Below are 16,231 nucleotides of genomic sequence, written 5' to 3'. Positions count from 1 at the left end.
CTAGGAGAACCAACACGATGAGTAGCCACCTCCTCCTCTTCACTGTATCACTACTAGGTTAAATTCTTGTTAAACCTAGACTTGAGACTGGCAATGGCAAGGGTCAGAAGCAAGGGAGCCAGGTGCTGGAATAGGTGGATTAAAAGTAGGAGGACTAGCAGCAGGAGAAAAAGGCAGGAAGAGGCAAGAAGGAGTAGCAGAACTATCTTCTAACCTAGGCTGCGGTAGAATTCTAGGCTAAAGGAAGCTCGTTTCTCAGTTCTAGAGGCCGCTTTCCTTACTATCGCTATGTCTGGTTGAGATTTAAGTACTTTCTACTCTTGCTAACTATTACATTTAGCATAAGTTTCCTCCCTACTATATTTCTGCCTACTATATTTACAAGCAAATTGTATGAGAATCATATGAAGATTAATCTGGTTTGCAACTTTCACCACAATAGCAAAAATAGGTGAAATTGAATCAGACATAATAATAACCAAAGAACTTGAAAAATGATCCTGAAAGCTATTAAAGCTTGAAGACTACTCAAAAAGCGATAATACTCAACTTAAATCCAGCCATACAACTGAAAATCAGTAAACAAAAGCTGCAGCAAACCCCGAATGTTACTCGAGAGCCAGCAGAAACAGAATGAGGTTTTCTGCTAAGTCGTTTCCAGTACTCCTGTTAGTGGGTTGGTGGGCAGGCAGGGCTTGTCACCTACACTAAACTACTGAAGCACTACCGCGATATGTAAAATTTAAGCTGCCGAGTGAATGGAAACTATAGCTATTTAATTACTTTGTAAGTTACTTATATGAAACTAATCATTTTACATACCTGATTAGATTTATGGATTCCATAAGCTAGTATAAGTTGATTGGCAACATCAGCAAATGAATGCAATGCTTCAGCAAATAAGCTATAAGATCCAGTATATGCCCATGCTCCCAACTTCATAATCAAGTTGGCTCCATTTCTGCAAATGTAAAAAATTTCCTATTCAAAAACATTAAAGAATAAATATTTTTATAATTACATGTACCAGGTCATTCAAGTATCAAATACCTCCTACTGAAATGAGCCCTTTGGACTTCAGGTCTTTCCATCAAGTTTAAAGGTTCTAAGTTTTCTTTTGAGCATATAGCTTAATGTGGCAGGAAACCTAATTCTTTTCCAGTATCAGACCAATTAACCTTAAAATAGCCTTTGACTGAGAGGGATGCATCCAAGAGCACAAACCATTAAGTCCCAAAAGAATTATTCCAGCATATGAGCTTGAGATCAGTCTTAGTTGGAGAATGTTTTGTCACCGCTATGGAGGTTCTATCTTCGACTTGTGCTCTTAGGGAACCTTCCCTCACTCAAGACTAGGGTTTTAAACTTAGCGTCTTTACATCCTCCTAGCTTTTTTTACCAGCTGATGCTCTCTGCCATCCCTGGGGCAGGCACTGGGCATTACCAAGAGCTCTGCTGGTTTTTTCCATGTGCTGTCACTTTTTAACACAATGGATGTGTCCTACTTGCAGCACACCATCATGGCTGACCAAGACCTCCCATTGGATATTAGAATTACAACTGTTTCACTTTTTGTTATATTCATTCATATCAGACTATCAGGCACCAAGGCAATTTCTACCTGAATTCACTGCTCTTTACCCTTGTGCCAGTGGATGTCAATCCTAGGGTTTTTTTCACTGGGGACCAGTTGTTTATGCGAGTGCTCAATATCTACATCTCTTTCCATTGCAAAATTTCAAAATTTTGGGTCTATCCTTGCCACATCCCCACCTTCTTTCCGATAGACTGGCAACGACATCTTCCTTCTTGGACTCCTGTCCTGCTTCTTAAATAGTGCTCCAGGTTACTTTACAATGAATGGGTTTGTGATAACAAACTATGTTATAATAAAACAAATTTTTTACATACCCATTCAACAAAAATTCTAGTAAGAACATAAAGTAATAGGGAGTTGGCTAAGCACTTGCAGTGGAAGCATTTGTCTTGGAATAAGCTTTGTTCACCTAGCTACATCCTGCCCAGCTTACAAGCTATTTTATGATGAATGGGTTTTTATAAAAACTTGTTTTATTGTAAAGAGTTTCTAGACCAGATCCAAACAAAGGCCAAAAATATAAAGGAACGAAGAAAGCTGTGAATTAATCTAAATGAGTCAAAATACCTGTTTCTAAAAAAAGAAACAATATACAAATCAGAAAAAACCAAAGCAGGGTGAGAATGACAAAACTTGGCAAAAGGAAACCAACAAACCATTCAATCTTTAAACTACCAATTCTAGGAACACATGGGATAGAGATAACCTGATGGTGTTACAAGACTACCAGATTGAAGGAGGAACTCTCTCAAGTTCAATGGGATGTCAACTGAAACAGCATCTTCTAACATAAAAAAACCCACATTGCAGAGGGGAAGGATGAAGACTGAGAGATAAGTTCTCAGTGGGGTCAATGATAAAATGAACTGAGGAAGAAAATAAGAAATGAAGCAACCCAGATATAAGTGAATCCTCTACATACATCACAGTTAGGTTCTTGAATCCCTTATGTATGCTGAAAATTTATGTTGTCAAAAGATCCTTCAGAACCCCTTAAAAACACCTTCGAACCCTTTTACAAAGCTTTAACCACCAACCAAACTGGAAAAATGGTAGCAGATTGTTTACCTTTCACAATGATTTTTACGTGTATAGTACATACATAAGAGGCAAATTCTACATAATTCAGGGATGCTCCTCATAGGAAGGGCTGCCTTCATTTGCCCCTCCCTTCTTTAAGACTCATTCAACTCACTGAAAAACTGGGGAAAAGGACAAGTGAGAAATTCTGCAGGGAGAATTTGGAGAAGTTTAACTGGAAAAAATTGGTTACTGGTTGTGTCACCTTGCTTCTTGAAGGTGGTTTTGCCTTCAGCAATGGATACAGCCACTGCTTCTTGCCTCCTTTCTAAGGGATGTTTTACTTCTTCCCATCCATTACATGTACTGTATGTTGATGAACATAATCACATAAAGAATTCAGCCTTCCAAACCTCTCTGGCTTGCTCTCTTCAGCAGAACTCTGTTGCCTGCACTTGTCTGACCCTAAGGCTCCTGTTATTTTCCCCAAAAGTTTAGTTTGTGAATTATAAAAAAGTTCATCTCCATCATCACCAGGGCCACTACTATTAACTTGGATACTTCAGCCTTGTTTTCCTCATCTGCCTGGTCTACTTCCTGACAAATGTCACTTTCTTATCAGAAAACTTCCTCTGGCCAGTATCAAAGATCTTCATTGCCACAGTATTCTGACAAAAATGGTGGTCCACACTCTCCTCATCAGAGCGACACTCTCTCACAGTCTCACAGGTTTAAGTCATCCATCTGGCCTATTGATGGAGATTGATCCCATTATAAATCATCAAGAACAGGTGGCCAGAAACCTACTATCCCCATCAATCTCCTCTCCTGTTGGATTCAGGAGTTTTGGAGGGCTTGGGAAGCTATTGGTATGGAACCTTGGGTCTTACAGGTTTTCCACACTGGTACAGCAGTGTGTTCTTTGACCAAGGTCGTCTCCTACAGTTCTTGATGACTTGGTAGCCTCCATGTTGCAGAAGGAAGTCATCAAGGGGATCCAGCTGGAGAAGATGGGGTTCTACAGTTCTCTCTCCCTCATTCTGAAGACTTTGGAAAGTTTCTTCACCTGAGTCTGAAGTCTGTCTGAAGATCAGTCAATGGAGTGGACTTCCTTGCTTTATTAGACTTGAGGGATGAGAACTTACACATTCCAATTCACCTGCTTTCCTTTCTTTGCTGTGCATGGTGACGTAATGTGTTCCCATTCTAGGACCTTTGCCTCTGCCTGTGTAAGTCACTAGGTCTTCACCAGAATTAGCTCCAGGGACTGCCTCGGCTTATCACCTAAGCCTGAGTCTACAACGGTATCTGGACAACTGGCTGGCCTTGATTACTTTATGGGGAGAGTTGGAGAAGCCCCTGCTGCTTGTTCTATACCTCTGTTAGTTATTCAACCAGCAGACCAAAATCAGACCTGGCCCCTTCACACATGCAGTGTACCTGGGCATGCATATCTACAAAGTCAAGAAGTTGATTCTCCATGAGGAGGACATCATTTTTTAATGTAAGGGCTCCTGAGAAAGGTAATAAACTATTAACCATTCCAATATTGAGCACAACAAGGAACATGATGGGAAAGGGAGAAGGATGGATCTCAATCACCAAAGAAACAATAGACTTGCCTCTTAAGAGATGAAAAAGTAAAATCAGAAAAAAAAAGCAGGAAGAGAATTCCACGGCTTGGCAGATTTTGGAAATAAGAAAACAAAACTCTGCATTCTAGTATTACTGCAATGGCATCTTCATACTTTCCCTTATTATCATAAACATTGCTTATCCATTAGGTGAAAAGTCTTTTGATATACTCACATAGCAACTGCAGCCCAAACAACTTTCCCTGATGCATCTAAACCACTACTTCTAGGTCTCAGGGGCTTTGGCTCATACTCACTTCTCTGTTCAGATCCATACCCGTTCAATATATCTTTAACATGAAAAATGTCTGCAAAATAAAATATACTGGTAAAAATTACTGAACAACCTATATATTTTTATGCCATTATTTGAAGTCTTTAATATTTCATGTCTTGAGCAAACACACGCATAAATAAAACATCATTAAAGAATGGAGTAATTCCCCAATAACTAAACAGTTTCAAAGTAAATCTAATACATCACATTTTATAATGAGTTCTTACCACCAAGTTGTTTTTTTCTTTTCCCTCTCTTTGATTTCTCCTTTTCTATAATATCCAGGCTCCCCCACACTTGGATTGCTCTGAAATATACAAAGAAACAAACTTTAGGATATCAAAGTATATTCCCAGGTGGGTTTTGAAAGAAAAAATATACAAGCTTAGCTTTACTGTTCTTTTCACTGAAATGTGATCTAATGTGTGATTAAAATATTTTTAAAAAAATATAAGGCACTAAAAAAAGTAAAACATACACCGAAGTTTCTTCAGCACAATCGAGTTATCTGTACAGCATAGAGGGCTAGAGGGCTGCATTTTGGTATGTTTGATGATTAGAGAGGATGGATGATCAACAAAACAATTTGCAGCCCTCTAGCCTAAGTAGTTTGTAAGATCTTAGGGCAGACAGACAAAGTGCAGATGGACAGACAAAGTCGTAACAATAGCTTTCTTTTACAGAAAACTAAAATCTAAAGATTTTTTATCATTTTATCATCTTGAAAAGTCCCCGGTTTACGACGGTTCCGGCCACGACGTTCCGAATTACTAAATATATTCATCAGAAATTATTTCCTGGCTTACGACATCTTTAATCATAATTTGAAGGTTTTTTTTGTTGTAAAACTCAATAATAATGCAGTTTACATCGTTTTCAATGCACCCAGAGCATTAAAAGTAAGGTTTTCTTATGATTTTTGACGATTTTCCAGCTTATTTTACGATTAGCTCAGCCAAATTTTCATTAAAACATTAAAACAAGAGGGTTAATCCAGCAGTAACAACTCAGGAAAGAATACAAGACACTGAAATAAGACAAAGAAAACTGTCAATATCATGTAACCAATGGGGCTACTACTGGATATGCTCTGTCAGCCTTTAGGTTACAAAGGAAATAAGTGCATTCTTAGCTAAAATATCCCATTCACAAAAACAAAACTTTAAGACAACTACGCATTTAAAATTATTCAAACATATCAGGGATTTGGCTATGCAGTATAACTTTGGTGAAAAAAGCAGCAGTGATCCATACCAGAGAAAATGAGAAACAAATCTGTTATAAAAATAAGATTATATGCATTTCTCCTAGTACACTGTATACACCTGAGGTCATTTACATGGGAATATGTTAGGGCAAAAGCTGGTCCAGTCACTGATGCTTGATTGGACCAGCTCTTGTCTTAACACATTCCCTTGTAAAAGACTGGAGGCTTATATATTTATGAAAAATCCAAAAGTATTTTTAAAAATTTGTGATTTTTAAAACTGATTTCCCATTTGAAAAGCAGTGTCACTTATTCTTCGGTAACAGGACAATTGCAGGGTTAGTTAGAGATGAGATGATAAAAGATTTCACATTTGTAAATCTAGGAGAAATGCACAATATTTAAAAAATTTTTCCCTACAAGAATACAAACTTTTGTCTTTTAGATAAAGACTCACTCCTTAGGCAGGAAGAACTGGCTCTGGCTTGAGATCATGACTGGTTTTGATTTCCTATCCATAAATGTCAACTTCCTGATCATGGACGTGAGCAAGGGAAGGTCAACTCATTAACTTCTTGTAACCCCCCATGTGTAACGTCAAGGATGACAGAAGTCTTTGCAAGAGAGTGGTTTGTTTGTAACCTCACTTTAAGAGAAAAAGGAGGATGTTTGAAGGGAAGACCAGAAGGAAGCATAATTTGGCAAAGTCCCTAACATATATGCCCTACTACCTGCTCCCCCATGTTGAAGAGGGATGGAGGGGTCACATCTACTGCATCACGCACACCCAGAAAGAATACAGCTGTTGTTACTGTGTGAAAGTAGTTAGAAAGGTGGAAAGAACACCAATCAACCTTATTTTCAGTTAACAAACTTGTTACTAAGTTCAATGACCAGCTCACACTGAAGGATACTCCTCTATAAAAGCCAATGATTTGTATTTCCAGAGGAACAACCAGTATTCATAGACTTACTTGGCTTCGACATCTTTTCTCCAGTAAACAGTGATAGGTGGCTCATTTTCAAAAGGTGAACGTCTCTTCGTTTGGCGAAGGTTCTCAAGGTCTGAGGGCTTCAGTAAAAATTCTGACATTGCTCGTACTGCAGTTATGAAATTTCGTTCAGTAGATGGATGTGATGTATCAAACTTTATTCTTTCCTTTTTTCGTGGCATAACTGAAATAGGAAGGTAAGACTCAGTGTAACTACTCATCAAAAAAAAAATTATGAACTTTACCACTAAAGATACTTAAGATAAAGAATACTTTTTACATACAAACCCCTCTCATATATAGTGTATACGCCCACATTCACATCCTGTATTTCCCCAAATTCAATTCTTTTGTCTAGCACACTTTTGTATGCAGTTTGACTTCTAAATCTTATTCAACCTGACAGTGGTATGGATTTCACTTTTTTAATCTTCCAATAAATTCCAACTCAAGAGAACCTGTACTGGATTTCATTTTACCTAAATATCTGAAAGATTCAATCTCACCAATCCTTCTTCATCTAATGTTGCTTCATCCTTTGTGCATACTCTGTCCTCATTATTTCTGTTATTCTTAAATTTATTATGAGTCACATCTCTCTTAGATATATGATGCAATCTATAAGCTCTGTAAATCTTGTGGTATGTTACTAATTACAACTGCATTACCTGCATAATTTAAGTCTGTAAAATTTCTACTGTTACCTACATCTACACCTTTTCTTTCATCTTTGACTACTTGTTTCATTATAAAATCTATGAGAAGCAAAATAGCAAAGGTGGAATAACATTCTATTGTAGCACCAAACTATTCACTGCATATTCACTTGAGAAGACTCTATCAACATCAACTCTGGCCCTACTTCGTTCAAGGATAGTTTCAATTAGCCATGGCCAAAAGACCATGCAAAATACTGTTAACCCTTAAACGCCTACTGGACGTATCATACGCCGACTAAAATTGTCTGTTGGGTGCCAAGTGGACGCATAAACTACAAAAATTTCAACCTTTCGGTCAACTTTGACTCGACCGAAAATGGTCGAAAAACGCAATTGTAAGCTAAAACTCTTACATTCTAGTAATATTCAATCATGTACCTTCATTTTGCAACAAATTGGAAGTCTCTAGCACAATATTTCGATTTATGGTGAATTTTTGAAAAAACTTTTTCCTTACGTCCGCTGTAAACTCAGCCGAAAAATTTCAGAAATTCTTTCATCATTTTGTCGTAATTTTTGCACTGTTTTATATTAGTCGTTACATAAAGTTTTATATATGAAAATGTGCGCAATTTCATGTAAAATACAGCAAAATACAACCCATGGTTGTAGCTTTTATCAGTTTGGAAATATTTTCATATAAATCACGATAACTGCCAAAATTTCAACCTTCGTCAACTTTGACTCGACCAAATGGTCAAAAACACAATTGTAAGCTAAAACTCTTACATTCTAGTAATATTCAATCATTTACCTTCATTTTGCAACAAATTGGAAGTCTCTAGCACAATATTTCGATTTATGGTGAATTTTTAAAAACATTTTTTACGTCCAGCGGCCAAATTCATGCACCATTTTGTGATAATATTTTCTGTGTTGCTTTGATCGTTTTACAATCTGTTATATACCAAAATCATCGCAATTTAGTGTCCAATACAACTAAAAAAAGTAACTCATTAGCTTTAACAGTTTTGCTTACAGCGATTTGTATACAATTATATGTTTTTTTTTTTTTTGCTGTCATATATTCCAATATTTATATATGATGATATTTTTTTCATTTCTGATGGCTGCATACCAAACTTCAGGCAATGAGAAAAAGGAACCAAAATGAACTCTTAATCTTGAAAACTAAGACTTCCATTTTTTGAAAAAACTTTTTTCCACTTCAGCAGCTCCCTCGCCGCATACGGAGACGTTTTTGTAAATAGAGGCTCGGCGTTTAAGGTTAAGATCACAGGGGAGTTTTTATTTTCCATATATTGCTGCTCAATGTCTTTAAATTTTTTCTGTGCAACTCATGCCATTCCTCAAAGTAGCTTGTTCATCTCTAAGCTTTTTATCAATTTCTTTGTCCAGCCCACTGAGAATAAGTATACGCAATATTTTCAACACAACTGACAAAAGTGCACTGCCTCTATAGTAGGCCACATTCAGTCAAGTCACCTTTCTTGGGTACTTTGGCTATGACTTCCAATTCACAATCATCTTACCAGCAGGAATCTATTACTATCTGATCTCCTGTCAGTCAGTGTCTTGTCTGCGTTTGGCAATAAGATCAAGCCTCCCCTCTATGACATCAATAAGATCAAGCCTCTCCTCTATGACGTCTATCTGCTCTTCCTGAATGAAGATACACATTAACCCCTTCCCATCTCTCTTTTTCCATTCCTTTCTACTGTGATTTGCAAACAGCTAAGATACTCAGGCTATATCTCTTAAATTAATTTTTTTATTCATTCTAGTTTTACAATTTGATTCAAGGTTCTTACATTTAATTTTCTATTTTCAATTTATCCTTAGTATTTATACCTTGGGAGTCTTAATGCACCCACATGTGCCCAGGACTGGGTGGCCATTTCTAAATTGTGCCTCTCCAATTAAGTAGCAGCATCTAAAGGTGTCATAGGATAAATACACTACAGGAAAGCCAGTTCCTTGAAGCAAGCAGTTCCTGAATGACTAAGTCCGGGGAATCTTGCCACTGCATGTCTATATTTAACCAAGGTCATTCGCCAGGCATCCCAAGTTGAAACCAGGGAGACAAAGCACTCTACAACTTAACCCTATCCATCATCCCACTGATAGTAATTTTTGGTGCTCCTACATAGCAAGGCCACAATTTTCGATTGTGGATCTAACCTTTAGCTACAGAAGTATAAACCTAAAAAGTAGCATGTTCTTGTATCCTGACCTCAGGCGCTAATCCATGTATTAACAGCTGCACCAGGTGTCCCTCTGGGGCAGGGTTGCAACTCCCTGAAGGTAAATACATACTGTACCTCATTTACCCAGAACATTTTCAACAAGTTACAATACTGAAGAAATCTTTTTTAACCCCTTCGCCACTGGCCTGTTGCACTGCCGATAACGCTTGCATACCGCATGAGACCGCGAGTATATCAGTCATCATTTGCTCCCACTAAACTTTCTGTTATTCATATTTTTCATTTATATTCTTATGTGAAAACATTGTGTACATACCAATGAATATTTTTCACCACATTGGCTATATACATATTATATATATATATATATATATATATATATATATATATATATATATATATATATATATATATATATATATATATATATATATATATATATATATATATATATATATATATATATATTATATATCAAAAAGAGGAATATTTAGTGGAAAAAGTAATTGCAGAAATAGAAATAGTAGTAAAGTAGTAGAAATAAAGTGGCAGAAAAAGTAGTAAAGTATTAGTAAAATAGTACTAGTAGTAATAGCAGTATATACTAGTTTTCTTACGGAAACAGTTAGTATACATCAATGAATGTTTATGGCACTGGTAATAATAATAATAATAATAATAATAATAATCAAATCATAATAATAATAACAATAATAATAATAAAAAATTCAACAGTAATACCACTACTACTACAACTTGTAGTAGAAAAAATAATGATAATAAAAATTACATGTTAGTGTAAAAAAATGAAAGAAGTTTTCAAAAACATAGTACACTTTCCTGTTGACCGAAAATACCCTCTGCCCGAGCATTCATCCATTCACACAGTCTGTCAATATCATCATCAAAAAAGAAACAAAATGCATCTCGTGGGCAGGTGAAAACAGAGATCCCATTGTCACCCTCCGTGAAATCGGGGGTGGGTCTGGGCGCTTGTCACAAAATGGATCTGTTATGAACTGCCAACCTTCATCGACAATGGGTTCAATGTCTTCTAAAATCTCGGTGTCGCTGTCATCCTCTAAAACTATAACAACTATCACTATAATCATCTGACAGATCTGGCAGGTATTCCTACCCAGAATCTGAAATACTATCATCCGACATCATGATACTGAAAAATGAAAAAACCTGTAAAATAACCGCAATCAAAAGGAGAAAAAGTTTAGCCTTCGAATCCAAATGGTTTACTCACAAGATCGTGACAATGTTTCATACATAACAGCTTGAGGCGCACTGGCATGTGCTGCTGGATGATACCCCTTTATAATATCCCATATGAATATGACGTCACGACGACCATCGGACACTCATTGGCTAGAATGAATAGTGGGTGGAGCTTCTGCACCTCTCTCATACACAATACTACGCCTGAAACCCATCCAAGCTGAAGAAAACAGCTCTGCTTTTCGAGGAGGGATGAAAGACGATAGGCGCAATTACTGTATCCGTAAAAGACGACATGTGTACGCCCCGCATGGCGTTAACTAATACATCCTCAATAGTAATCCAATTCTTTTCTTGCATTCAAAAGCCTTCACTGTACTGTAAACTTTATTTGTAATTAAACTTCTCTATAAGAAGTTTTCTTATATCTACTTAACTGTAACTGATAACCTAAAAATGCACTGTGCACAAAATGAACCATGTATAGGCTAAACATACATAAAACTAAAAACGAACACCTTGCATAAAAATCTCAATTCTGAATCTATTATGTTTATAATGTGGTTTGCCGCATGCCTAGCAATATCCTTTGATTCAATCAACAAAACTTAAAAACCTTTCCATTGTATTTTTCTGTCCAAAGAGTTTACTGCTATAAAAGAAGTGTGACATACTGTGCAAGCAGGGTACCTTTAATTACAGCTTCTTTTAATCGTGATGCTGCAGATGCAGATAAACTTGGAGGATCTGCTGCTGCTTTTGCATCCTTTCCATCAGGAGGCTGACCAGGAGGCTGATCTAAACTGGATAAATTTCGATAGAGTTGTAGTAGGCATAACTTGTGATGAAAGCTTTGAGGATGGGCAAGTTCCTTCCATGGCAAAACTTTATGTCCCGCTGAGCTCACTGAAATACATAAATGAGAAAAACATAAAATTTAAATAAAAATTATGGCTTTACCATAAACTGACTTTATTCCTCTCACATCATTATTATTAAAAAGTATTACAATATCAATCTGTAAAATTTCTACTGCCCAAGGTTGCATCATAGTATGGATTTTACATGGAAAGTGAAAATTAGAACTGGAAAATTAAGGAAGGTTGATAGCCAACAAGCATGTGAAACACCAGAATAGATAAAGGTAAAAACAAAGGGTAATCCAGCCTTTGATCAAGACAATTTTGCCAAGAGTATAATTACTGCAAACAAAGTGTAGCTCAAGGCACATTGCAGAAAGTACCACCTCCTAGAGATTGCAATTTATGTAAGTTACCATTCCAATTCCCTAAATACAGCAGGTCAACTTTTTAAAAGTAATTTGTATTTTCCCTAGGTATACAAACCATAGCTGTATACTGTACAGTATATAGGAGTCCTATAGTGTGAGCTGGGAGACAGTCGTTCAACTTGGTAACAAGATAGTTACTAGGTGGTTATGACAGGTGAGTAAGGTGTATTCCCAACTCGCACGCTGCCCCCTCCCCCAATACTGCCATTTAAGTATACTATGTTACCAAACTCAATGAATGTCTCCAAGTTTCCACTGAAGGATACTCCTATAAAAAAGGCAACAGATTTGTATATCCTTGGGAAAAAAACACCATGGAACTATGAAGCATTCTATAATTATAGGTGAACTGAAAATACATTTGTACAAATAAAGAGAAAAGTAGTGAATCAAACTTTTATTGCACTATTCACAACTAAATCATTTAAATCACAAGGTCATATTCCTTAAACTGTTATAATATAAAAACCAAGAGAACAGACATTGTCAAAATTCCTTAGACTATGTGGCTGAAAACCAAAAAGTATTTAAGACTACAAAAACATGGCCATAACACAGGGACTCATGTCTTACCTACAAAGGTAACTGCTGCACAACAATGGTGTACTTTCTTTCTCGCACCAAGTTTCAGCATGCTAAGCACTCTTGGATACATTTCTCCTGTAAAAACATAAAAAGAAAATATTAGAGGAACCTGTAGAACTTTCATAGATATTGTATAATTATGTAAGACTAAACTCTATTGTTTTATGAGAAACATTATAAAAACACTCATGTATCTGCTTTGTCAACTGACAGAAGTGAGAGGTAAACTGTCCTTTCTTTCTTTGAATCTTCAGCTGAAAACTCTTATGGACAGAGTCAAAAGACTATGAACCTATGATGGCTCTAAAGGGAAATCAGCCTGCAGAGAGAGACAAATTATAGGAAAAGGTCACCAATAAATAAATTTGAGAATAAAAACTAAAGCCAAAACACCTGTAATTCAGGAATCATCAGCAGAGAGCATGAATGAATTTGCTCTTCACTTCAATGTTTGGAGATCAGAAGATTCTACATCTGCACTAGGCAACTATTCCACAGTTTAGTTGTAGCCAAGATAAAACTCCTAGCAAACTGAGCAGTATTAAACCTGATGCAAGAAAACACCACACTATTTGCAACAGCAGCCTGCCTAATGTTGCGAGTAAAAACAGCTATGTCAGGTAAAGGAGAGTGCAAAGGATGTTTGTCATTGAACGCATTTTATGCAACAAACATAATGAACTCACTGTGAGTCTATGCCACAAGACAACACTGAGAGGTGGCCAAATAAAACTGACTGATGACATACCTCTTTCTCAAAAACCTTAAATAAACAGGTGTACTGATTGTAATCGGCCTATAATCTATGGGGTATGAGAATGGACTAAGTCCCTTAGGTAATGCAGCAATGTTTCCTTTTCTCCAAACAGAAGGAAAACTTCCAAGTCCAACAATTCTTCTTAAAATAGTAATAAACTTAGGAGCAAGGAAATCAGCAGTCTTTCTAAAAAGATAGGAAAGATCCCATTAAGGTCTATATTTCCATAACTGCCAAAGTTTTGACCTCTCTAGATCTGAAGGCCAATGAACACAGCTTACACTTTGGAAAGCATGACTTAGGCAACACCAAGGACTCACCAACACTGTTTGCTCAAAAGACCTCAATATACAGCTGTCCCATCAGCTCCAATACAAGGGGCAGCATGCTTGAATCCACTCTAAAGAGGGAAGAGGGAGTCACTCTTGTAGGATGAGTTTCCACAAAAATGACAAGTGTCTGAGGAGACCTGCCAAAACTGAGGCAGCTGGGAGGAAAGAGCACCTAGGTGCTTTGTCTACTCCTTGAGGATGAGACAGACTCTCCCAGTTATCACAATCACCAGGTTGTGACAAAAAGTAAGTAGGCAATCTCTGTTCTGCAGTAACTACCTCTCTAAGCATGATAGTACAAAGAAATGGCCACTACAAATGCTGAAAGCAGGGTGGATGCTCTTATTCATGACAACCCATGGGGCCATTTGCCAGCCTAAAGCAATGAAATCTGAACTGGAAGACAGTGCCAATACTGACAAAATGGTGGTATTTCCTGGGTCACAGACAAGTTGCTCCAGTGCCAACTCACAAGACCATAGCACAAAATCACTTGCCAGTACTGACTGCTGCAACCTGGCGATGGAAGAACTGAAATGTATTCCCTACATTTAGTGAGCCAAATCTAGTCAAGGGATGAAATGGAATATAAAATTCAGGTCAAAGGCCAAGCGCTGGAATCTATTTGGTCATTCAATGCTGAAAAGAAAATTAGGAGTAAAAAGATTTTAAAGATGTAACAGAAGGAAAACCTCACAGCTGCACAATGAGATAATTCTTAGGAGAGGGTGGAAAGTAAGATGAAAGAAAGAGAATATGAACTGAGGTACAGAAAAGGAATGAAAGGGGTTGCAGCTTGGGGGTGAAGCAACACTGTAAAGAACCTTTCAAATAATGCTTACAGTGCACTGCATGAGGTACAGTGACAGAGGGTAGTTTGTGGACCAAAGGGAGCAAGCTCTAACACTACCTCCAAGCAGAAGCTTAGTCCATTTTTAGTGTTACATGCAGGGGCCCAGGTGAAGTCCTCCGTCCAGGTTAATGTATGGTGCCCTAGGTCAGGTTAGGAAAGTAGGGTCTGGTTAGGTCAGGACATGGCATTCCAAGAAACATTAGGTTTTATTTTGTTGGCAGAAGCTTTGTCCATTGTCCTGAACTGGCTCCTGCTCCCACTTCCAGATGGAGCCAACGTTTAGGTTATGTGCGCTGTCATGTGAACGCAGCCCTGGGACTGGTGGTGAGCAGCACAACTGCATGCAAGCAGATTATCCTGGTTCCTTTTATCATTACTTTTAACCTGGTAATTCTAAGTATTAGCTCCACACCTGTTTTTACCTTGAAAACTGGTTTTTTCTACACTTTTAGGGCTTCTGATACTGGCGGTGCATTTGTTTGTTGTTGGCCAAATGGAATGTCCCTTCACCGTGTTTAGTACTGGCCCAGGGGAGAGGGGGGGGCAGTACCCATACTTTAAAAAGTTATTGCACTTGCTGGACGGGATATGAACCATTCCAAACAGATCGCGTATGGAAACCCCTTGTTGGATGGACTTCAGGGGTTAATTACAGGTTAATTACATTCATGCGACAAAAACTAAAGGTAAATCCATAATTAGCAACCAAAAAACTGTAGAAAAAGTCAAGTTAGAAGGAAATCGCCACCGCGGAGCTACTACTTTGATCTACCCTTAACCTTTCATTTATATTTCAAAGCTAAAAAGTATAAGCAGAATAGAAGCAAAACTTCATGGTCCATTATTGTGATATATCAAATTGACGACACGAAATATCCGGTGTTAAAGCTACTTGACATAGCCTATGGCCTAGATAGGATAACCAGCGTGGATAGGCCTAGTCACCGTCAATTATACATCAACTTAGCCTAGTTCAGATCCGTTAATAATAGAGCACCAGGTCAAGGCAAGGCCATTTATTGCTTGGGTCATCTAGAATAAACTAAATTAAAGCGGTGCAGAGTAAACTAGAAAATGGTAACAGCCAGGTTAATTCACTCCATTCAAGTTTAGGCCTAAGCACAAATACTTTTCGACCTGCCTTGACCTTCCTGGTAATTGTCTTGCTTAAAGAGTAATACCCGTAAGCTGTGGCATTAGTTATAATTTATTGTATCTCACCTGCTTTGGAATTCTTAGATTGTCAAACGTAAACCAAGCTGTAATATGACTTCGTCAAAATGCAACCCAAAGCTGCCCGAAGGAACTAGGTTTCAGCTGATACCGAAGAAATCTTCTTCTTCGTATTTTGCCATTGTATAAGTTTGAAATGCTTCATTTTTATTGAAGTATTATTCTTTTAGCAATTAAAACAGTACATTTCTAAAATAAAGTTGAAATAAACTAAAGGCCCATGTTATTATGAATTATTAATTACATGCTTGTAACACCGCAATATAGTTTCAAATTGTTCATCATCAAATGAGGACCCATTCATTTGTCAGTTACAGTTTATATCTTTCTTAAATATCT

The 16,231-nt window shown here is 37.3% G+C and overlaps 1 protein-coding gene across 4 annotated transcripts in view; it reads right to left on the bottom strand.

The window, feature by feature from the left end:
- The window catches only part of ZnT49B (Zinc transporter 49B), a 70,761-nt gene extending 54,758 nt beyond the window's left edge, over window positions 1–16,003 (bottom strand). For 2 of the 4 annotated variants that reach the window (XM_067104428.1, XM_067104430.1), the window contains exons 1-7: window positions 15,881–16,003; window positions 12,706–12,792; window positions 11,532–11,747; window positions 6,710–6,911; window positions 4,756–4,835; window positions 4,427–4,559; window positions 823–961 (exon numbers count right to left, since the gene is read on the bottom strand). In XM_067104428.1, coding sequence (XP_066960529.1) covers window positions 823–961; window positions 4,427–4,559; window positions 4,756–4,835; window positions 6,710–6,911; window positions 11,532–11,747; window positions 12,706–12,787 — 852 coding nt within the window. In that variant the 5' untranslated portion in view covers window positions 12,788–12,792; window positions 15,881–16,003. The remainder of the gene's footprint in view (window positions 1–822; window positions 962–4,426; window positions 4,560–4,755; window positions 4,836–6,709; window positions 6,912–11,531; window positions 11,748–12,705; window positions 12,793–15,880) is intronic. The other 2 variants (XM_067104431.1, XM_067104432.1) reach the window with 2 other exon arrangements.
- Window positions 16,004–16,231: the final 228 nt, after the last annotated feature.

The sequence above is a fragment of the Macrobrachium rosenbergii genome, chromosome 5 (assembly GCF_040412425.1).
Source record: "Macrobrachium rosenbergii isolate ZJJX-2024 chromosome 5, ASM4041242v1, whole genome shotgun sequence".
Lineage (NCBI taxonomy): Eukaryota > Metazoa > Arthropoda > Malacostraca > Decapoda > Palaemonidae > Macrobrachium > Macrobrachium rosenbergii.
The sequence above is the reverse complement of the archived record's forward strand: the minus strand, read 5'-3'. Positions and strand labels throughout refer to the sequence as shown.